Consider the following 25,695-nt stretch of genomic DNA (forward strand, 5'->3'; position numbering starts at 1 on the left):
TATTTGATTATTTTTCCAGCCCCCTTAGTTTCTGAATAAAATATATTTCTGAATATGAACCCTCATTCAGGAAAGAAACCAAATATCTAGAAAATTGTTCTTTAATGAATACCCCTGAAATTGGTCTTCGAAGAAGACCTTACCAATTTTGCAAATGTCGCTCAAAAGTGGAATCTCTGATAAAACCTATAACCTCTGATCAATGTTGCACAATGGTGAATCCTAAGATGAATCCACTTTGAAGATGGAGTTGGGTTTCCGTCCAACCCACCAAAACTCAAGGGTTTTTGTCCTCAAGATCTCTGAAAGCCAATACTCTCCAAAAATGCTCTCAATAAAATATTTTTTGAACAATTAATACTTCTTTTCGCCACCCTTTTATAATAGTTTATTGGTAACCATTTCAAATATTAAATAACAATGTGACATTAATAATATTATAATTTTAACTTGAAAATTCATTTTATAATAAATAATTAATTAACTATTAATTGCCTTAAAATATTTTAAGCAAAATAATAATTTAATTAATTAATTATTTATTTATTTAAGGCTGGCAAAAACGGGACATTGCAAGTCCTCCACCCCAAGATTGCTTGTCCTCAAGCAATCTGTAAAACAATCACCAAAGAATTGCGCCAATCACCAGGATCCCATATCAATCTAGGAGGCCTATAAAAGCTTCTGCTTGAAACATTATGCTTCAACCTGTCTAGAAGCAATACCTCCTTATCTCTCTTGGATAAAGGTATGACAAGACTCATCATGGCATTAGCAAACTCACCAATACATGCTTCTGCCTTACCACCAAAATTCCGTTGCGCTACTTTGATAATACTGAATGTGGTAGTTCTATCCTGTTGCATTACCCTGTGAAGTTTCCTAGTAATCGTTGGATCCCAAACCTTAGAATTATCATGTGTTTTCTCAAATTGAAAGAATAAGCAAAACTCATCAAGTCATCCGCACAAATTATCCATCTAAATCTGAATTGTATTCTCTCTAAACTGCTGATACGAATAATGATAGCGCTATTAGGACTAAAAAATCAGATCTATAATCATCCAGGTGATACTTCTGCTGTCATAAACTGATAGGATCTCATTACATTCAATCTCCAAGTGTTGTAGTGACAACTCCATGCATACAAACCCATGTAATCAGCTGCAATCATTAATATAAAATCTGAAAATTTCGCGATCAGCATTGTAAGGCATTCATTAGACATCAAGGTGTGAGCTGGGAACCAATGTATTAGGCCTGAAATTCTTCCTTCAACTGGCAGCATCTTATTATCTTGCCAATTCATCAATCTTAACATGTGAAATACTTGTTGAAAATCTTGTTAATTTACAGGGGATTGATTTCCATAATGAGAAAGAAGTTGAATGTCGACAATTTCCAGCTTGTAAACTGAACTTTCCATTTCATAGTCCTCATCATTGTCTGGCCCATTTGACCAAGCAGTACCATCTGTAAGTGATTCTATGATTTCTAGCTCAGAGTCACTGTCCTTGTTAATAATAGATTCTTCAAGTTCCTCATCAAAGTCATCTTCAATTTCAGTATCACTGTCACTGATTGCTCCAATATCATATTCATTGTTAATACCATGCATTGTTGTTTCAAGCCCATTAAATGTCGTAAATCATTCAATCCAATGAAAACAATCACGGGAATATTGCTCATACTAAGGCTCCACAAAACATCTTCATCGTCATCTACCTCAAGTTAAATGTCTCCATGCTCATCAGTCACATATTCTACTTCTGACCAGAATATGATATCCTACAATTCATCATATGTTGTGTTTGAAAACATAATGTCGCTTTAAGATTGGACTCAAGAATTATTCTAGCGATTTTAGCATCTTTCAACTTCAACTCTCCTTTCTCAACATTTTCATAATTATTTAATCCTTCCAAGGGATGGTAGCCTAGTTCTCCTTGGTACTTAAGTGAATCGGGCTTTGAATCTAAATAATCCAACTTGGACTCTTGTTCGCAGACCCCTCTTTAGTATAGCAAATAGATGGTAGTTAGATGATCCAAAGTAGGAATTTCTACAACTACAACTAACAAAACTAGTTCGCTAGCTGCCTCCAAGTGTATGTCTATTCCCTATATAAGATGCTCTCTTTTGGCTAATTTGGCCACTAAATTGAGGCCATCCAAAATCCTCTGAACCCTGGCAAAGCATTGTCAAACTACCACCTTTATGTGAGCATTTCTCCTCCAATCTCAAGAATTCATACTCTTGATGTACCTCCCAATCTGAATTTGTTTCCATGGCTACTATTTTGTCACTGTAATGGATGAAAATAGAGTTTCACAAATTTAGCCATGTAAACTAGGAAAAAGACCTATTTCCCACACATTACATTAAAAGGAAAATAGACCCAATAGATCCAACCTCAATTCTATTAGGCAGAGAATTCAATGCAAATTGCATTCAATTCCCTTTTGTTTGAGTTGAAAATGCAATTGACAAGATGTAATTTGAATGCTAGATCTAGGGCAAATGATGGAAAATTGACATAAAATAATAATAATAGTAAGTTCCAGATGTCATGCAGAGCTGTAAAGTTAGATTTGAGGATAGGAAACAGATCAGAACCTGTGACTGAAAATTCGGCCTAAAAGTGCGAGACCAAGGTACTTGGGGCAACCTGGTCCTCCAGTTGTCAGATGCAACCACAGGAAGTTGTTTTGGAATTAGAATGTTGTCCAAAAAATACCCTAGAAGCCAAGACCATGGCACCCAGGACCAAATCGCTCCGGGCGACCTAGTCCTCCGCTTTTCGCTCCTACAAAAGCTAAGTTTGGTTGTCCTTGTCTGCTCTGCTTGATTCTGCAATTGTGGCTCCTAAACCTGTCACCTGCACACAGAAGAAGGGAAATTGTGTTTGTTGATGGGGATTTGCCTAGGTCAAACCCTAGTTTAGGAATTACCCTGAATGAAATAGAAATTGAACTTGATTTAAATATGAAAGCTTGCATTTTGAGGACAAGGCTATATGAAATTGAAATACTTGAATGTAAGTGATTATAGCGTCCATAGGTGATGCAATGTTCCTAGGATAAGTCCTCCGTGTGTTGATACAATAACATGATAAATCACATAAAATCCATCATGAAATCATAATTGAAACATAATATGAAGATGTCTTGATGTAGTTTGTTGCTCCTTGAATCAGATCTGCTCTTGAGGAAGAAGAATTGCTCTTGGATTGGATGATAATGCTAACACTAGATGAGATGTTGAGAATGAATTTAGTAGATGCCTTATATAGGAATTTCATAATTAAAATCACTTTTAGGCCAACTTAGATTTAGTGTATTTTCGCAAGGTGCTATATTTGAGTAGGGTAGGACCGCCTTATTATCCTCCCGAAATTTGGGGCAAAAAGTGCGGGACCGGGTAGTATAGGGCGACCTAGTCCAAACTACTTTTTTCCGAATTTGTAGGGATGCATGATAACGAGGTTCTAATGCTAATTCTAGCTCAGTGGCTCAAAACATGATGTATAGATATGTGAAATATGTTTTGGAAGTTGAAATTGGGGTAGGATTAAGGATAAATCAGGATAATAAAAGATAAAGGGCACACATAGATTTAAGGGCCCAAATAATAGAGTGTTGATGTAATGAAGTGGAATAAGACTCATAATATTGAATTAAATATAAATTTAAATCAATAAAGGTCCTATAATGCATAGACGAATGGGAAATAGTAAAATGAGTTCTAGGAGAGTGTGAAATTGGACACCCTAATTAAAGGTGTACAATTTACGACACCACAGTCACCTTTACTAAACATTTCCTCAACATATGTAGATGCATGTTCTTCGTTGCATTCATCATAACTTGGCCACAATGAATGTGTGGTAGGAGCTACCAACACTCCTTTGTTTCTTTCCACTTCCATACTTGTCTGCACTCTTACACAAACATCTTGTGAATCTCTTTCCTTCTTCTTCTGTAATGATTCTGTTAATTTTGTGGATCAGAATTAAAATTTATCTTGTTCTATGTATTATCTATCACTGAATTGTTGTATAAATCTGATTGTCTTCTTTTATGTTGCAGGAGAGGAGGAGCATTCTTATTTCAATGTCCATTCTCACACATTTCATTTGGTATATGTAGTGGGTTGGGTACGGTCAAGTGATGCCTTGACCGGCCATGTCTTTGGACATGGCCAATCAAGACATCACTTGATCGTGCCCCCTCACGATAATAAATGTTTGAATGAGAGACTTCATTTATCTCTCATTCAATCATTTATCTTACCGAGGCTATCATGCATTAACACTCCCTCTTAGCTAGGTAAGATAAATGTAAAAGGTATTGGGAGCAATATTCATAAATCATATGATGCTTATCTTGGGACCATAGTTTCAAGATGTGAATTGCCTCTGTCGGCGATTCTATTCACAAACTCTTGAGTGGATTGCCTCAGTCGGCGATTCTATCCATAAGCTCTTGTGTGGATTGCCTCAGTCAGCGATTCTATCCATGAGCTCTCACGTGGATTGCCTCAGTCGGCGATTCTATCCACAAACTCTTGAGTGAATTGCCTCTGTCGACGATTCTATCCATAAGCTCTTGTGTGGATTGCCTCAGTCGGCGATTCTATCCACAAGCTCTTGTGTGGATTGTCTCAGTCGGCGATTCTATCCATGAGCCCTCACGTGGATTGCCTCAGTCGGCGATTCTATCCATGAGCTCTTACGTGGATTGCCTCAGTCGGCGATTCCATCCATGAGCTCTTGTGTGGATTGCCTCGGTCGGTGATTCTATCCACAAGCTTTTACGTGGATTGCCTCAGTCAGCGATTCTATCCACAATCTTGAGTTATTGTAAGATCATCACCTTCCAATAACCTCAAAAATACAAGTGGAAATCATTTGGAAGTCGTCACTTCCTTATGATTTACACAGGGCCCATAAAATAATTATTAGTATTAATAATAATAATCAATATTTACAATCTTTACCTCAAAAGTGCTCAATCTTGATTAATAAGCTCCCTCTCAATCACAAGGTATCTTGAGTTTCTTCTAGAGAACATATTTTTCTGAACATACGTCTAAATTTCTAACTTCAGCAAGGGACGCTTGTAGTTTAAGTTTGAGAGGACAAGTTCTTGCAATGTGGCCATATTCGAGACTTTCAAGGAGATATCAATCTGATCTTAATTGGATCTTCCTTCAGGCGATTAGGCTTTATAGAAGGAAACCTAGCTCTGATACCATGTTAATTTTGTGGATCAGAATTAAAATTTATCTTGTTCTATGTATTATCTATCACTGAATTGTTGTATAAATCTGATTGTCTTCTTTTATGTTGCAAGAGAGGAGGAGCATTTTTATTTCAATGTCCATTCTCACACATTTCATTTGGTATATGTAGTGGGCTGGGTACAGTCAAGCGATGCCTTGACTGGCCATGTCTTTTGGACATGGCCGATCAAGACATCACTTGATCGTGCCCCCTCACGATAATAAATGTTTGAATGAGAGACTTCATTTATCTCTCATTCAATCATTTATCTTACCGAGGCTATCATGCACTAACAGATTCACTAAAGTTACTATACTGTTGTAAGCTATGAGCTATCCTTCGTTGTTGCTGTGTTAAAACTCTTTCCATCCGTTTGTGTTCCCGAAAAAGGTCTTTCATTATCTTTTCCATTATAAATAAACATCTTTACACCAATTGATTGATTTCTTGTCCACACAAGTGATACACAACAGTTGCAACCTTGAAATCTTCTGTAGCAAGTGTTCAACACCCTCAGGCTGGTAGGATTTTGGCACTGATACCACTGTAAGATCCCGAAGGATTTCACCTGATTTTTAAACCTTTTTCCTCACTAAGTATTTTGTCAAACAGTTAATCTGCAATACTTTTAAGAAGTTTTCCAAACTGCAATTGCTATAATCTTAATTGGAAAAGAATTATTTTCATGCACATTAAAAGAATTTCAATTGCTGACAAGTAATGTTCAGATTTACAAGTTTCCTTATTTCAGATTTGCATTAATTCTGAGTTTGTAATTTGGTGGCTCCATACATTCAATATCAATCAATTCCATAGTCATGCAATAAGCCAAACAATTTGTTGAAGATTGAGTAATTGATTTGCAGATAAAGCATTGCCTATTCCAGAGCTGCGTCTAAGAAATATGGCATAACTAACATTCAGGAATAAGCATTGAATAACCCAGAAGTCTGATAGCAGAATTAAATGTATTCTATGAATTGTTGTTTATGACAGAGGTAATTATACAAATATAAATCTGCTATAGAATGAAGACAAGTTGACCTTCTTATTAGTCAGCTTACACCATAGCATAAACATTCCATATATAAATATATTTTGAATGTGTCCTCACGCCACAAGAAAGAGTATAGTGGCTAGCAACTCAAATAACTCAGCATTGAATCTCTACGGCAAACAAGAATGAAATCAAAAACTAGAATCAATCGAGTCTTTAGTCTCCCATAACCAGCAAGATTCCCCACATCTCCCTTATGCAAATGTGTGGCAAGGAACATGAAACCCAACACTACCAATCGCACCAATCAGATCTTGTCAAAGCTCATAAACACAAAGGAAGGAAACACCAAACTTAATCGCACCTAGTCAATAACTCCCACAATCAGTATAAAACACTCATCCTTGGAGAAGACTCCACAATGCGTATATAGATAGCACATAATATATTCGCAAATATAAACTATGAACTTCATAGCCAAATACTCTCCCTCCTGTCCAAGAATACCACCACTTTGTTCAAGGAATAATATCAAACTATTCTAATCTGCTCACAAACTCCAGTTGGCCCTTCAAAATCACCTGACAGATAAATACCAGTCCAAAAGAATGGTTTTGTACTAAGAAAGAAATGAAATCGCATCCTTCACATAACATATTGAATCCAAATATGAAGCATACAAACAGCATGTGAGAACCCCAAATAGGGAGGCTAGGGAAATGACAATATCTCCACTATTTTCACCATAAAACACCTATTTCCGAACTACTCAAATTCCCAATACTGCTGCTTGTTGTTCCACAAATTTCAGATTCGATATGTATGTTTATTTGATGTATGCAATGGTAGATTTGGTACTGATATAAAGCATAAATGAACAGAGATAACTGCATAACCAACAGAAACTCATAACAATGCAATTTGAACTTATTTATACACTTGAAGGGATACAATGCAATATAAGAAGTCTGAGCATGATTCTGATATAAATCTGAGCACAAAAAGCTCTAAATCTGCTAGTCTCAAAATACATAAAAGTCTGAAATCACTGGTTCTGCACTCAGAATTTACACAGCAGCTCTTTTATACAACTAGAATACAGTAGACACTTGAACAAGTCTAAGTAAACATCCTTATATCAGAGACCTACGGATTTGCTAACCACAGAAGAAATCACAGAATTACCGTACAATAAAGTCTCCCAAATCTGTAACTTAAACTCAGAAATTCTGATTTGAAGCCAGCAAAAGTTTAATCCTTTATAACATCAAAAATACTCAGAACAAAATATTCTTATTTCCCAGATGAATACAAATTACCTCAGAACTGTAATTAACCTTACTACTGCAAATTTGTCTTCAGATGAAGACTACACAAATTTGGCTCAGCTGTGAACTTTGTCACGAATTCACTCTCAAGAAGAGTCAGATTTTCATCCAACCCTTCGTTAATCTATTGAAGGTTTCCGTCCTGAGAGATTAGCTTATACAAGCATAGACATAATCAGCATATCAAAAACCATATACATCGGCAAATTTCACCCATCCAGCCTCCTTATAAGAACTCCAAGAAACATCTAGATTAGGAAACATCTAGAAGAATAGGAGGATTAAGAATCATTCCATTTTTTGTTACATTCCATATTTTTGTCACAGCTGGAGAAATTTAAACCTACGTTCCACCAAGTTTTGGGGATGGAGACGGCAATGGATGGCAGGACATGTTTCCAATACAAGGGTACTTTTGGGCCATTTTTTAGGGGACGGCAGGGGACGCCTGTTTAAAAATAGAAGAATTTTTAAAAATATAGAGAAATTTCAAATATGCATATCACAACATTGATAAAACATTCATCTTAGACATTGTAGACGATTAAACATAGCATTAGACATGAATTGAGATTTGACATGAGAATCAACAAACAAATTAAGTAATTAACAAAATTGAAATGCTTTCATTGTCAATGTGCATACATATATTATTGGAATTATAACAAAAATGCTTGAAGGCTCCAAGTTTCAACTATGAAATGACATAAACTGTAAACAACAAACATAGAAGTCCATAATCAGCTGCCCATAATAATGAAATGATAGAACTAAGAAAATATATGGCTGTCCATAATCAGCACATGGTAGGTCTAAGAGTCTAAATCAAAGAGTCTGAGTCACTGCTCCTTCTCTTGCTGCTCTTCTCCTTCTTTACAAATCTGAAAATGAATGTCTTTGTCTTCTTTTTGGTTGTTTTATGCTTAGATTAGGTTTTGGTATTGTTTAATGGGTTTGGGGGGTCCTTGTGGGCCCAGCCAGCCATTTTTCAAATTAAAAAATGTGTTTTTTATATGGCTGTCCAAAAGTGGTCTAGGACGTAGGGGATGGCTGGGAGACTTCCAGAAGTCCCCTAGCCATCCCCTACGTCCCCAATCACTGTAATATCCCCTAATGGGACCCTCTTATATTCTGACCTAGAATCGCAATTTTAGTGCATAGTACATACAATAGAGGGGCACTATTGTCAACTAAAGCTTGGTTTGGAACCTACGCAACAGGTTAGTCAACATTTCCATTATGTTACGATGGATCATATATGCAACATTCTTTATATATTGCCCAGTTTATATGAAGGATTCAACAACCCTTTCTCACCCTACACCTGTCCCCATTATGGAACTCAAGGAGAATCACACAAGGCACCTCGAGCCTATCCCTCACCAACAAGCGCAAGAGCACCAAGGACCTCGTCAACTTGGCCTCATGGCCCACACTCAGGGTTGGCGCACCTGTTGGAGCCTAGTGCTCCTACTTCCTTGTATTCTCCCTCCATAATTGGATGGTGAGATTGAAAGGTATTACAGACTCCATCGTATAATTTACTTAATCATCATATGAATAGTTAATGATAGAAAGGCATTATTACACTGTCATACATATTGCAGTCTATATTAATATAACTATTAAATTCTGCATAAGAACATTATCAGGCATCATATATTAAGCATACAAATTAAGCACATCCCCATGCATACCAGCAAGAACAAGGATGTTACTGCCTGTAGCTTAATAACAGTTCTGATCTGATCTGATCGACAGTGATGTCACTAGAGGCTTTTGATTCCTTTCCTTTATATCTCTCAATGTGAGGGAGAGGTCACACCTCTTCATCATGTATGCCCTTTGGCAAGAGACACACCCTTTCACCATTAGCACCCTTTGAAAGAGTGCAACTCTTTAATATTTCTGCCCTTTGAAAGGGACACAACCTTTCACAATCAGAGCTGCACTTCTTATTTAAATCAGATATGCATTTCTGATTCCCAAAATTATTCCCCCCTCAAATGAGGTTCTCTTCTCCCTTTTATATCTCATGTTTGAGGGAGTCACAACTTTTCATTTTACGTCTTTTGACCATTCATTAACCTAATTAAACTTTAATTATATTTAATTATATTCTTTAATATTTTAATTTTATTTTAATATTTTAATTTTATTATTATTATTTATCATTAAATTCTATTTCAAAGTGGGGACATTACAATCACTCCCAGAGGTGCCACCTCCCCGAAACATTTCCGAAACTTTGCTCAGTTTGGGGACAGGCAAGTTACTTCTAAAAGCCATCCCCAAGTCCCAATCGAACATAGATTTAAATGCTTCCACTTTGTCACAGTTGAAGAAATTTAAATACTTTCCATTTTGTCATAGCTGGAGAAATGTAAATACTTTCCATATTTGTCACAGCTGGAGAAATTTAAATAATTTCCATATTTGTCAAATTTAAATAAAGTGACATTTTATTATTTTCACTTTATTTTTAATTTAATTAATTAATTAAAATCATCCTTTAGAATAAAATTAATTATTTGGACAACTTAATCAATTAATTTAATTAAGTCACTTTATAATTTGGGGTCATTATAGTCCTCCCTACCCAAGCATTGCTTGCCCACAAGCAATTTGTTGCTGCACCACCAAGATCCCAACCAGCCTTATGAACAGCACTACAACACCCTGTTGCTCCACCCTGATGCAATCAACATTGCGGAAACCTATGACACTATCATTCAGAAGCATTCCCACTATTAAACTAACTAATGGCTCCCAAATTTTGGACTTATTGTGACTTCTAATGGAAGAATGGTGATTGCCTATTATCCATCTAGCATGCTCCAATCTTAGAAAATTAACTGGTAAGGCTACCCACTCAATCACATCATGATTGTTCATAGTTGTCATTACATGCGTTGATCATACCATGTAATGTCCCTTCCTTAGACAGTCCAGTTGTCAACATGGGTTAGCATATAATTAGGGTTCTCGTGGGCTGACGTGGTGGATAGGGAGCCCATTTGGGAGTTTGGTAACCTTTAAAGGAGTATTGCAGACGTTTTGGGCATTCGAGGGTTCCTATTTTTTAGGAGACTGCCAGTTGATTGATTGACCATCCGAGGGCCGAGGAGCATTCCAGAGTGGCTTAGGAATGTTTATCATCAATTTGAGACTGTGTCCTAGTTTTTTAGAGCATCTCTACTTTTTAGGAGGAGACTGCCAATTGCACTACCACATCCAGTCATCATCCTTGGACAAGTGACAGCATTTAGTTTTCAGTTTGGAGTCTAGGTGATAGATTTATGAATAAATCTGGATTAAATAAATTATTGTCTAAAGTTTGGTTAAATAAAATTAAGTGATTTAATTAAGTCACTTTATATTATAATAAATTATAATAAAAGGGCCCACCTTGTGCCATGATACCTAGGAGACATGAGTTAAGTTGTTTTTAAAAACAACTTAATTCTTTTAATAAAGGGAGTCTAAGGGGGTCGTACATCTTGAGGGAGGCATAAGGGAATGAAATAAAGTTAATAAGAGCATGAAATAAAGTTTAAGAAACTTTATTTAAATAAAGTCTTGCAACCCTAATATCGAATTAGGGCTTGGAGTTGTTAAAAAGACATGAGGACGCTTCATTCATTCATCTTTGAATCATTTTTACAATACCCCAATTCACAGAAAGAAGGGATTCATTCAAAATTCCTAATTGTGCTTCAATTCAGACTTATTCAACAATTTCAATGAATTATTTGCAGATTGGAGAGGATTTGGGGACTTTAGAAGGCAGCCATACCTTCATTTGCAGCAGCCGTACAACTTCCATAGGCAACCGTACCATTTGAGGCTTCCCTAGTTTGCTACACTTGTTCCATTCAGCCTATTGAGGGTTTAGATTTCATGGAATTCTGATCAACAGAACTACACATCAATATTTCATGGAATTCAGCAAGCAACAGGAGCACATTTTTCATTCATTTATTGATTTTGCTAGTAGATGATATAAACCTGTCTGGGAGCCAAGCATGGAATTCAATAGATCTCCAGGAATTGTTTTTGGTAATTATTGTTCGGTCAAATAAAGCTCATTGGAGCCATTTCCAACCTTTGGGTGTTCTTAGTTTGTATTCTACTTCAATTTCTTTGAATAAAGCATTCCAGACATGGCGTGGGACTCCTGGTATGCCATTCTTTTGTCCTGGTGAAATAGATTTATTAATTCTGAAATTATCATTTTGCTGCTCCAAAATTCAGGATGCTGAGCTTTATTATCAATCAATTATATTTCAGTATTTTACGTTGAAAAGTATTGTTAGATTGGTATTCTTGCATGATCAAACCTCCATACAACTATTGATTTCAAAACCAAGCAGAAACCAAAAAAAAACTATATTAAACCACCAATCAACAAGCAACCAGCAACATAATAATCAGAAATATTCAGAATATCTTGGCAAGGGATCTTTTAGTGGTATCAGAGCAAAGGGACCTTTGGACTTCGACATGGGTGATAGACCTGAGGATAATAGGAGTCCTCGGGAGGAGGAGAGACAAAACCTTCCTAATCCAAAAGAAGTGATGAGAACTTTGGCTAATTCTCAGCCTAGGATTGTACAGGCATTAGATAGACTTCAAGATACACTGGAAAGGTTGGACTTGACTCATCACAGGGATAGGCATGGCAGTCATGGCAGGTTTGTTTCTATGGCTGGGAGCCATGGCAGTAGCAGGGCACCTTCATCATTAGACAGTGCGTCTATTTCTCCTAGGAGGGACAGGGTTCATGCCCAGACAGCTAACAAGCCTATGCAACCTCGTTTTCCTCTGAGAGATGAGCCACCACCAGCAAACCCACAGGAGGGCGTTGAGTTTCAAGATATGGTTATGGCAGCTAGTGATGAGTGGGCTTGTCTCCCAGAGCACGTCAAAGATGCCTTTCCTTTACACCAGTATTGTATGCAACGCAAGGACAATATGACGAACCATAATGACAGATGGCCTAGACAGCAACATAATAGTGATCTCAAGTGGGCTACCAGTAAAATTACTTTATCTTCCTTTGATGGCAGTGGGAAGATTAGTGCACGAGCCTGGGTGCACAAACTAGATACCTACCTGTCACTTAAGCCAATGCCAGAGAGTGAGGCCATACAGTTTGCAATATTACATCCGAAGGGCGTGGCTTATGACTAGTGGCACCATGGTTTGGTCATCCAAAACCATGGACTCATACATTCTTACACTATGTTTACTGAGCATCTAATTGCTAGATTCGACCGTAAGGATGTTGAGCTATACTACAAAGATCTTGCATTATTGCAACAGACTAGACATGTTGAAACTTACATTAATGAGTTTCAACGTATTGCTGTTATGGTTCCTGAGATGCCGGATAAACACGTGGTGATGTTATTTATTGAGAGTCTTCATGACAGGTTACAGGGATTGGTCAAGGCTCTTAAGCATAGGACCCTTCATGAGGCTATTCAGACTACCTTGGACCTTGAGACTACACCACCCACTTCTCATCAGCATAATAAGAAATCTTCCGATGGCCCCAAGCCTTTTCAAAGATCTTCCACACAGCACCAAAATGCACCACTTCCTCCTAGGATGAATCAGGATACTCATAATGAGTTGAGGAGGAAGAAGCTATGCTTCTCGTGTAAGGAGCCTTGGGAGCTTGGACACAGATGCCTTGGGAAAGGCAAGGTACATCTCATTGAGGTTCATTCAGATGTGAATGATGAGCAAATTCAAGATACAAATTCGAAGGGCGACAATGAAGAAATTGTTGATACACATGATGTTGTTTATGGAACTATTGCTACTCTTTTTAGTGTTCCTAGGTATCAACCTTTTGTGTTGGAAGGAATTGTCAAGGAACAACAAGTGTTATGCATGGTTGATAGTGGTGCTACTCATAATTTCATCAATGAAAGTTTTGTAGCCAATAAGGGGCTGGAGGTAGAGGAATTTGATGGATTCCATGTCATGCTAGCGGATGGTTCCAAGAAGAGTTGCACAAGAAGGGTACCACAAATATCTATTGCATTAGATAGTTATCTTTCACAACCGATTACTATGTTGTTGGTATTGGAGGAGGGACGGATGTGGTACTTGGTGTGCAATGGTTGAAGTCTCTTGGGAGGTATGTCCAAGATTTCAACAAGATAGAGTTGGAATTTACTCACATGGGTAAACATATTGTGCTTAAGACACTAATGAGTGAACCAAAGAACAGGGCAGCTAACAGTATGCTTGCTTGCCTTAACATGGAGACTTTTAAAAACATGGACAAAAATGAAGAAATCAACTCTAATCTTTTGATGTTTAACAGCAGTGGTAAATCCTTAATTTCTTATGACATTGCAACTTCTAGTCGTAGAGAAATAAGTGATGTAGACTCTACTATGATTGGCACACAAAATGCAAGCATTGGACATGGTAAAATTCACGATGCATCACATTATGGGACTGATTTTAAACATTTTGGAGCAGCTGACATAGAGCAGTCTCAGAAGTTGAATGATGGTTGGCTAGAAAGGGCAAAGCAAGCCAAGTTGTTGGCTCAACAAACCAAGCTTCATCTTCAACAAATTCAATACATTCACCACTCCGTACATGATGATGAGCAAAGATTGGTTGATTCAGAAAATTCAGAAGATTCAGCTGGTGATCATTTTCTTGATGGTAATGATGATTTTATTGACAAAACTCCTAGTGGACCTGCAACACAAGAGTTGTCTATAACGAGCATTGAAGACATCCATAACTCATCCTTAGTTATGTCACCGATTTCTTATGATATGGCAGCGATCTACTTGTTGATTGGTGATTTATTTTTCATAGATTCTACATGGGATAGTGGCTGTCCTAGTTGGAATTATGCCTCACTTCTTGAATTTCCATGGTCTACATCAGCTATTCAGTTACTTGGGAGTCTATGGAAGTATGTTTATTGGATGGACATGGAGTATGAGATGGGTTTCCGTGGTTTGCATTGGTATGATGACACCTATGAAACCATTCAGTTTGCTGGTCTGAGTTACAACAGCGATGTTAGGTGGCCATTGGTGTTGGTTTTTTGGATTGCGGGAACTCATTTCTACATTTTCTTGTTGATTCACTCCCATGGGTGGTTGTTTCATGGTGTCTAGCTGAGATATTTCTCCTTCATCTCATTCAGCAAGTTTGATATTTTGGTTTGGGATCCGGGAATTGGCTTCGATGATGCATTGGCACTTCAGGATCATGATGAGTTGCTTCAAGTATTGAGGCTATATGGCATTTATATCAGAATGGAGCAGCGGAAGCATACAGTGTTCTACCTACGGTTAGTGTGGGATCCTGGTGGTACAGTGATGCATTGCTTGTGGACAAGCAATCTTCAAGAAGGGAGGACTATAATGTCCCTTCCTTAGATAGTCCAGTTGTCAGCATGGGTTAGCCTATAATTAGGGTTCTCATGGGCTAACGTGGTGGATAGGGAGCCCATTTGGGGCTTTGGTGACCTTTTGAGGAGTGTTAGAAACATTTTGGGCATTCTGGGGCAATTTCCCATTTTTAGGAAGGTTCCTATTTTTAGGAGACTACCAGTTGACTGTTTGACCACCGTTGGGTCGAGGAGCATAGCAAAGTGGCTTAGGAGTGTTTATCATCAATTTGAAACAGTCTCCTAATTTTTAGGAGCATCCCTACTTTTTGGGAGGAGACTACCAATTGCACTGCCACATCCAGTCATCATCCTTGGACAGGTGATAGCATTCAGTTTTTCAGTTTAGAGTCCAAGTGATAGATTTATGAATAAATCTAGATTAAATAAATTATTGTCTAAAGTTTGATTTAAATAAAATTAAAGTAATTTAATTCACTTTAAATTATAATAATTTATAATAAAGGTGCCCCCCTTGTGCCATGATGCCTTGAGACATGAGTTAAGTTGTTTTTAAAAACCACTTAATTCTTTTAATAAAGCGAGTCTAAGGGGATCGTACATCTTGAGGGAGACATAAGGGAATTGTTGACTAAATTCATGTCAACCTTAGCCCTGTTGAAATCCGATCTAAGATCAATCTTCACTGGATAAAACACTGAAAAGACCTCCTAAATCAGCCCTAAACCCTAAGGTTTTATGCCTTTCATCCTTTTTGAGCTCTAAGATTCTATTTTTGTGTTGACCGTGTCAACCAATCAAATCACTGAAGCTATACTGGCTGGAGGGTCTTCAATCGTTCGCAGGCTAGTTCCCCCTCATTTCCCCTTACCGGCCAGCGAAGGGTTCCTCTAAGTTAAAGGCCCCCGCTACCCCGCAAGGTTTTAAAGGTTATCAAATTTGGCCGCGGGAGAACGGAATGGATGGCGGGGCAGGAAGGAAATCAGTTATGTCTTCCCCCTGCGCAAACAGAAGATAAGGCAATAGTTGGCTGCGGGATAGCGGGAACCAAGTTCTTGGTCCTCTCCGCTACCCCGCGAGGATATGAGAAACATTAGAAATGGCCACGGGCTAGCAGGGAAGTCATCTCCCCGACATCCCGCGAGGTGAAAACAAGCATCCAACAGATGGTGCGGGACAACGAGATGGGTCTAAGTATAATGCTAATGGGGCCCCCGCCACCCTGCAAGGTAAAATGAAGAAAATCAAAGGGCTTGCGGGGTAACAAAAAGTGAAGTGAATGGTTTCCCTGCCATCCCGCGTGATGAGTAAGACCAATGCGGTGGTCACGCAGGGTAAGAAGTGGGTCCAGCCCACTTCATGGTGCAAACACAGCCGTCCGATTTTCATTAAAGGACCCGATCAACAGTCATGTTTTAAACACTCAATTCAGCCTGTGGAGGGCTATGTGGCATATTCTCGTGCGTCCATCTTCGCGCAACCTCCATGATCCAGTGGCCGAAATTTAAACTTGCAGGGGCGGGTGAAAATTCAAACCTCTCCCCAGGGTGGTTGCCGACTTAATGGTCGACAATCAGTTTTGTCCTAGTCGACGGCCAAATCCGATCAAATTTCAATCCAACCGCCGGGAATTTCCACCATAACTCCAGAAAAGACCCTGTAGGCTATTTTCAGACGCCACCTACGGCTCTTCAATGCAAAATGGAGACTTTCTTGGCCTGCAAACGCCATCCCAGTGCATTGGACACAAAGATTTCTCCTTTTTGCAGGGTTTTTGCTTCTTCTCAGATGGGGAAGATATTTTCAGAGATGTATGCACGCCATCAGATCAGTCAATCTGATCTTCCTTCTTCTAATATTTTGTAACCTAAACCTATCTAACCCTAATAAGGTTAAGGTTTCTTAACTGTAACTCACCTCAGTTATACCTGAACTATAAAGGCAATTTTGTAACCCTGTTATAGGGATCCTCTCTTCTTTTTCTTTTACAAAATACATGTTTCTCTGTAATTGTAAAATTACTTGTCCTTTGCATTAATAGAATTTACTTATTTTTCCTTCATTCAGTTCTTACAATTTGTGTAATGCTTTTACCTTATTGTTTGAATGCAATCTTATTTGTTTTCCTGAGTTGTTTGTGTAGCGTCATAAATTGTACGCACTTGCTAGGGTGGTACAATTTCACACCTAGTTTAGCACCCGCCTTGGCGCATTTTTCATTTTGCATTGCATTTCCCCTTTAGCACTTAATTAGTTAAATTAATTAGGTCTAAGGTTCTATTTTATCATCTTCCACATCATAAAGTTGGGCCCTTTCATTAAAGTGTGCCCCTTTCATTTTATTCTTCCAATACATCATTTAATCAAAAACCCTAATTAAGTCCTATTTTGAACTTGGGGGCTTGATTTCGGGGGTCAAAACATCTCGAAATCAGCTGTAACTTCGGGATTCGCTCTAAAATCATCATATCCGACGGCCCTGAAAATTTGGTAAAAAGTTGTCGGGACCATGGCGCCCGGAATGCACATGGTCCCAGACATTTTTGCCGAAATTTTAGGAGCGCGATCCAATCATAAAATAAAGCTTAACCGCAAGAAATTGGCGGGAGATTCAATCTCTAGGTCGGCCAAAAGTTGAAATTAAGACCTAGGGTTTCATATATAAGAGCTCTCTTTCTTCATTTGAAAGGATCCGAATTTTTGGTTTCAAGGACCTTCTATGCAGCGAAAGAGTAGATCTTTGAAGACTTCAACAACATTCAACATCCATCATCTATCAATTTCATTCGTCCATTTAGGGCTTTGAAGGCATTGAAGAACAATAAAGGATCATCGACTGAAGATTGGCTTGTACCCGTCCCTTGGGGTTGGGTATGATTTCATGTTGTTTTCATGTCTTTGCATAAGCTTCATTATATCATTTGTATTCATGCTTTAGATCTCTTTACATCTTGATTTGGAGCATTTACATTATCATTTGCAAGCAATTAGGGTTTACTTTCTAGGTTGCTCTAGTTTGCTTACTTGCATTTTAGGATCTTGCACACACACAAGGTCTGCACACACACTACTTTTACAATACAACTTGGCTATTCGTGGAGGTGGAAATCACCAAAGCGGGGGTTTGACTAAGGCAAAACCCTATATAGCCGTCCACCATACCTTTTCAGATATAAGTGCAGGTTTCGGGATTCGGACGACACCGCAAGTTGCAGATCCGACGAAAGCAGACGGAGACTGAACTTCACACCAAATTGCAGAGCAAAAGACCAGGATAGGGGCGTGGGGCGCCCTGGTCCTGCCAGGACAGGGGCGCTGGGCGCCCTGGTCCTTCTGACAGACGGCATTTCCGACAGTTTCCAAGTTGCAAAACAACAGTTTCAGGTGCAGAATCAAGACAGTGGCGCCCGCACCCCCGTCCCGAACATTTCCACTCAGATTTTAACCCCAGGTACACATCTGCATTCTCCTTTTATCCTTGTGTTTACAGCTTTTCATCACTTAATCTCAATCTTGCAATCTTGTTACTAGTTCATACTTGCACTCTAGGGCTAGTAGTTGAACTTGCATCATTTTATCTATCATTTGCAACAAAGGAATAGAAATCCTAATAGGTAGCCCGTGGCTCTCTCTTCCACAGAAAGAAGTAGCCGATTGTGTGATACCTCTAGGCTCTTTCGTATTCCACAAATGTGTGTCAAAAGGTAGGATTAGGGCATGTTGACCTAGTCTCGCTTTTTCCCCTACACAGTTTGTAACTGTGTTAATCTTTCTTTGGATGTCCCCTGTAAACTATTTTAGTTCTTGCCATTTTTTAAGAATTCCAACCTTCACTCTTCACTTAGGAAGCTAATTAGGATAGGATCTTGTGCATGATTTGAGTAGTCCTATTGGTGTTTTGTGCAGTTATAGGCAGGGAAGATCACATATTCAATCCAGGTGCAAACCTTTTCCCTTTCAAGCATTCTTTCTTCCCCTTTTCCCCCAACAAATCAATAGATTAGGGTTTATATGTGTTGGGTTAGTTAGTCCAACACCTGCATCAAATTGATAAGGAAGTCAGCCTTCTCCGGAGACTCAGCCTCACAATATGCAAGGTCCCACACTTGGAGGCTGTTTCAATGTGTCACAAGGTTGATGATCAAGGTTGTTCATCAAGCAAGCAGACTTTTGTGACAACAGGAATAGAATAAAGTTAATTAGAGAATGAAATAATAAACTTTATTTCAATAAAGTCTTGCAACCATAAAATCAAATTAGGGTTTGGAGTTGTTAAAAAGACATGAAGAAGCTTCATTCATTCATCTTTGAATCGTTTTTACAATCAGCTTTTTGGGAATTGTGATCTACAACACATTTCAGCAACATAGCAGCTTTGAGGAACGAAAATTCCTTGAAGACAGGTGGATTTGGACAATACCCCAATTCACAAAAAGGAGGGATTCATTTAGAATTCCTAATTATGCTTCAATTTAGACTTATTCAGCAGTTTCAGAGAATTCTTTGCAGATTGGAGAGAGTTTGGGGACTTTAGAAGGCAGCCATACCTTCATTTGCAGCAGCCGTACAACTTCCACAAGCAACCTTACCATTTGAGGCTTCCCCAGTTTCCTACACTTGTTCGATTCAGCCTATAGAGGATTTAGATTTCATGGAATTCTGATCAGCAGCACTACACATCAATATTTCATGGAATTCAGCAAGCAACAGGAGCACATTTTTCATTCATTTATTGATTTTGCTAGTAGATGATATAAACCTGTCTGGGAGCCAAGCATGGAATTCAATAGATCTCCAGGAATTGTTTTTGGTAATTATTGTTCGATCAAATAAAGCTCATTGGAGCCATTTCCAACCTTTGGGTGTTCTTAGTTTGTATTCTACTTCAATTTCTTTGAATAAATCATTCCAGACATGGCATGGGACTCCTGGTATGCCATTCTTTTGTCCTGGTGAAATAGATTTATTAATTCTGAAATTATCATTTTTCTGCTCCAAAATTCAAAATTCTGAGTTTTATTATCAGTCAATTATATTTCAGTATTTAAGTTGAAAAGAATTGTTAGATTGGCATTCTTGCATGATCAAACCTCCATACAACTATTGATATCAAAACCAAGCAGAAACCAAAAAAACTATCTTAAACCACCAATCAGCAAGCAACCAGCAACATAAAAATCAAAAATATTCAGAAAATCTTGGCTGGGGATCTTTCATGCCGCTGGTGCCTCATCCACCAAAGCTTTGTGTGTTACCTTCTTCCCATCCACCATGAACTCCAACTCCATCTACTAGAAATCCTGAACATATTGTCCAAGAAAATGCAACCATTGAATTCCTCATATGATATAAAATTCAGTAATCCTAATCATATAGAAATCATCAATGATGGTGTAGTCATCAAACTCAATGCTCATTTGTGGTACCCTCTTGTTGAATCTCATCTTAAGTTGATATGGCAATCAAATACATGAAGAGAAAAATGGACTCTTGATAGTCTGTGATAGGGCAACAAGAAAATGAAAAGATACAAGTTGTAAAGAAGAATTCGAAAGCGTACTTAAATCCCATAATACAGAAAAGAGAAAGCACTTATGGGCATTTTTTATTCTCATAAGTCGATTTCTATTTTTAATTGTTTACGTGTTGGAGTAATTTTAAGACAATTATCTAATTATTTATTAATTAGGTCCTTTAATTGCTTTTTCACTTAAGCTAAACTTAGGTGTTTTTTATTATCTACATTTTGCTTTTCTAACATTAGTTATAGATGTAGTTGAGCTTAATTTAGCTCCTACTTTGCACTGCTTTAGTTCTCCTAATTTTAGCACCTAGGGTTTCATTCATCCTTTATAAGGATTCATTCATTCATTGTAACTGTACCTCCATATTGTATCTTCAATCATTCTTTGTGCATAATACAGAATTCCCTAGTTGTTATAGAGCATATTATCTTTGTTTGATCTCTTTTGTGTGATAGGTGTTTTGCTTGCAAATGATTCCTGGTTCTTGTGGTTGATCATCAACTTCTACAATGTGTAGGCACAATAGAAGGTTGGACAAGGGATGAGAAGAATAATAATGGCTTTCAGTAGAGGAGGACCACTAGAGGTGAGTCAAAACCCACAAAAAGTTGAAAAAATAGGAAAAACAAATTGGCAGACAAGGACAATTTATGGTCCAACAAGAGGCTAGAAGTAGAGGAAAAAATTATGCAAAAAACTGAAAAAGTACTCAACATGGTGCAAGAGCAGGCCATGGGAGTCAAGTTCTTGAGTTCTTTGAACCAAGAAGTTCAAAGTTTCTAAATGATAGGAAGGATAATGTGCAGTCTCTTTGATGCAATGACTTCAACTATCTGTCATTTTCTTTTTGTGCCTAGATTTTTTTTGGAATTTTTGTTATAACTGCCATTGGTGGCTGTTGTAGTAGGTTGTTTAGGAGGCTTTTTTTTTCAAATAGCAGTTTTGTTTATTAGGGCGTGCATTGATTGGGCTGGGCTAGCCATTGAAGAGAAATTGTGTTGTAATTTGTAAACAAACTCAGAAATGAGAGCATTTGTAAAATTTGTTATGATTTCTGCTCCTGCTGTTAGTTTATTTTTATTTTTTTGCTCACTATTATGAGCTGCAACTAGGGTTTCCCTTGCAGTTCGGAAGAAAATCTGCCTCAATAGCTCATATTACTTTTACAACTTACAATGCCCAAGTCCAATACTGTTTCTGCTATCTTGTCCTTTAGTTATTGTTTTCTGTCGAATGTCACAAACCATAATTGGAATTAGAAGTCACGGTTAGAGCGCAGATTACATAGAAGAGCATCCGAACAGTGAAACAATCTTTACAAACGACTACACAAACTCATCGAAGCTACCTCTGCTATTCCTCTATTGCTGAAGTGCTGGGCATGAAACTCTTGATTTTGTGATATTCGGAAAGAATACAATCTTCTCCTCACAGATAGGAACAGTCAATTTTAGCAAGAATCTTTGAGTGGCAGCTAGAGAGGGGTGCTAGGACTTTGCAGCTCACAAACAGACATTTTGAAGAGATCTTTTCCCAAATGGCAGCATAGGTGTAAAGAATTTTTCGTGATTTATTTCCTACTCAGTTTTAGGTGCAGGATCTTGAAAGACTGCAAAAAAAAGCAAGAAATTGTATTTTCAGGAGAGCATATCACTTTAAAATGCTCCATTTTTTCCCTCGTAGCTCCCTTCTCCCCCAACCTTCCGCCGTGGCTCCATTGCCTAAGGTTAAAGGGATGAAACTAGATGCAAGCCAACAAGCAGATTTTGGTGGAATGGTAACCCCCTCGATCCATGGCAGGTGGCATGAAAACCGAAAGGTTTCAAAACAAATAACATACACAATGGGCAGTATTCAGTACCAAAAGAATATTCGGAAGCTTAAAAGCAAAAAGATTCCTGCTGTTTTACAAATTTTACAGTTCCACAAATCTATTTAAGAAAAAAATCAACTTACCTCGTGACTGTCTGGATTTATATCATGACAGTGTGCTAATAGAAAGTAAGAATTTGGCGACCTTGACAATTCAGGTTGAATCCTGCTAATAGGCTCAGCCACAGACCGGAATTCGAGTGTTCCCACACAGGTTGAAGCTAACAGAGGAGTAAAAACCATATGGTTCCGAGGAGAAACGCAAACCACATCATAAAGTTTAGTATCCAAGCCTTTAATAACACGGCTTCCAGCCCAACCTGTCCCCAGTACTACAACTCTAGCCTTCTCTCCTGCCTTAGTAGGCCCCAAACCGGCCAGACATCTCACCTCTTCGGGAAAACGATAGTTCCTATCATCCGTGGCATTTATATTCGCTGTATTCTCATTTGTTTCACTAGTACTTGCTTTTTGGTTGGCTGTCGTCGACGGATCCGCTTGACTAAACCTGCTCTGCAAACCTGTTGTAATTGTTCTCCTACTCAGAAGCCCTTGGAGCCCTAATCCTGCCTCAGATGAGGTAAATATACTACAATTATTAAATCTTGTTGAATTACAAAAAGTTGAAGAAACAAACGAAGATTGATTAAATCCATTTGAAGCTTTTTTTGCCAAATTTAAAGCAGACGATTGCCACTGTCTCCTCACAGAAGGTAACCAGGCCATGAGAGTAAAATCTGTCTAATATCCGTATATTTCCTTTTTGGTTTTTGGCTATTAGATCTACTCAATGTTTTTCAGATTCATCGTTCCTTGGCAAAAATATGCAGCCTGACAGCCAAATAACTTGCTTTCAATGACTCTATCTTTCAAATTACAAAAGGCTTAAAACTTCGTAAAGTTGGTGTCTTTTTTTGTCAAAATGCCACAATTTGAGAAAGAAAATCTTAACCAATTTAACTCCCTCGATTTACTATCTGTTCTATAACCAGGAGGAAAAATGCAAAAGAATAACTTCCCGGGTATTTTTGAAATTTTTCCTTTCGCTTTAATTTCCAATAAATTGAAAAACAGAGCAACTTCTGCATGAGATGACAGAGAACATGTAGGCAAATTTTGGATCAATACTCTCAAAAGTCATGATTGGTGAGCAATGACGTGTATATCACGTGTTTTTTTTTGCCAATTATGCAGTCTGACAGTTCCCGAACATGCGCCCCTTTGTTGACCTCAGCTTCCCGCTGAATTCTCTGCTCCTCCACGTTATTAAAATTCAACTTTTGGCATTACTTTAAAATTTAACTTTTAGCATTAATTTAGTAGGAATTTGTGTAAATTTAGAAAATTAATTAAAATTTTGTAAAGTTGATGTAAAAGTTTAAATGGATTAGTAAGACTCATATGTAAGATCTTTTATTTATTGTTAAGGTTGTTCTATCAAAGATTTCATGGGTGTTGTTGAGATTTTTTAAGGAACATTTTAAAGTTGGTGATTTTCCGAATTTAGTAGTGAAGTTTAGCTTAAATGTTTAAGCTCTAAAATTTGGGGAAGTTTGTACTCTCATGAAAAATGCTACGAAATAAAAGTCAATAAATAAACATCATTTTCCTTCTATTTCTTTTCTCGTGAGAATCTAAAATATTAGCTGATTAAAAAGTGGCAAAAAAAATTCCTAACCTAATAGGAAAATTTCTACCTCCATCCCAATTTCATCCCTAAAATATGCAATCCTAAAAAGTAGGGGCTGCTATTTTTGAGGAAAATATTTCAAATAATCTCATAGCATTTTATTTTTTTGTTTCATGGGACTTCTTACTCCATTAAAAATAGATCTTGAATCCACCTTCCCCCCGTCCTCCCCGCTCGCCCTCCCCCTCCCGCTCCCCCTCCCACCTACCCATAAGATCTTACGCTTAGTCCCTCTTAAGCCAACTTATTGTTTCCTAAGTTGGTGGGGAAATTTCTAGCCCCATCCCAATTTCACCACATAAATATGCAATCCTAAATAGTAGGGGCTGCTATTTTTCAAGAAAAGATTCCAAATAATTTCGTGGCATAATTTTTTTCGTTTCATGGGACCTACTTCTCCATGAAAATATACCTCAAATAAGTTTAAGCAACATGGTGAATCTGTTGGTGCCCAAAAATGGGTTTACAATTACTCAAAAGGTAGAGACCAAGTTGTTTTCTCCTGAAAAAATCCATGGAAAGCCACTCCCAACTGTTTAATATTCTTCAGACTTGGACCAACAATGACAAGGATGCTAGATCCTTCTACATTTTAGGCTCTGCAAAACCAAGGAGGGTGATCCCCATGCTTATTTGCAATTTTACACCACACTCACAAATCATGCATGAAATAAAGCAGATAATCTCATATAAAGACTCAACAATAAGGGAGAATGCTCAATAATGAAAATTCCTCAGTGATCCTCAACCCGCTTGGAGTATGAGATGACTAACACATATGATAACATTCATATAAAATGAAGGTATTCTGATATTCAACAAGTTATAGCAAACCAGTGGTGATTCTGAATAGTAAATAAATACCCAGGCATTCACTTAACTATGATCAGTGCCTTATTCCATTGGGTACATGAATTCATACTGCATTAGAATGTACTTCTGACAGAATTTATCTAACAGCATATAACCAGAGATAATATTGCCTTACAATATATCGTATTTGTAATCCCCACCCAAAACTACTTATCAAAATCCCTGTAAAGACCCTTATCACTCTGCAATTGCATTCAAGCATTTAATTGACCTGTAGTCACATAAATCTGTCCACTTAATTAAATGAATACTTAGTATTTATTTGATTATTTAACCATCAATTAATAATTAATTAAATTAATATTAAATTAATTCATCTTAACCCTCTTCTCCTATTAAATAAATAAATTATTCAATTTATTTGATTTAATTCACTTAACCAAATTCAGACCATTAATTAAATATTCTTTCACTTTTAAATAAATTAATATTTATTTAAATTCTCCCAAAATCCCACCTTTCACATTTAAATAAATTAACATTTATTTAAATCACCTTTATCCTCCACCCACTTGTATTTTCCTACAAATGCAAGTTGCACAATTATTTTAAATAAATAATTTATTTAAATCACCTTTATCCTCCACCCACTTGTATTTTCCTACAAAAGAAAGTTGCACAACTATTTTAAATAAATTATTTATTTAAAATCCTATTTATCCTCACCCACTTGAAACCTTTAATGGTTTCTCTTAAAGTCTTCAAACTTGATGGCTTCAAACTTGATGGC

At 37.6% G+C, this 25,695-nt stretch overlaps 1 protein-coding gene across 1 annotated transcript in view; it reads right to left on the bottom strand.

Moving 5' to 3' along the window:
* The window catches only part of LOC131076458 (internal alternative NAD(P)H-ubiquinone oxidoreductase A1, mitochondrial), a 46,611-nt gene extending 23,059 nt beyond the window's left edge, over positions 1-23,552 (bottom strand). The window contains exon 1 of the mRNA XM_058013643.2: positions 22,487-23,552. Coding sequence (XP_057869626.2) covers positions 22,487-23,128 — 642 coding nt within the window. The 5' untranslated portion in view covers positions 23,129-23,552. The remainder of the gene's footprint in view (positions 1-22,486) is intronic.
* Positions 23,553-25,695: the final 2,143 nt, after the last annotated feature.

Source organism: Cryptomeria japonica, chromosome 5, assembly GCF_030272615.1.
Source record: "Cryptomeria japonica chromosome 5, Sugi_1.0, whole genome shotgun sequence".
NCBI lineage: Eukaryota > Viridiplantae > Streptophyta > Pinopsida > Cupressales > Cupressaceae > Cryptomeria > Cryptomeria japonica.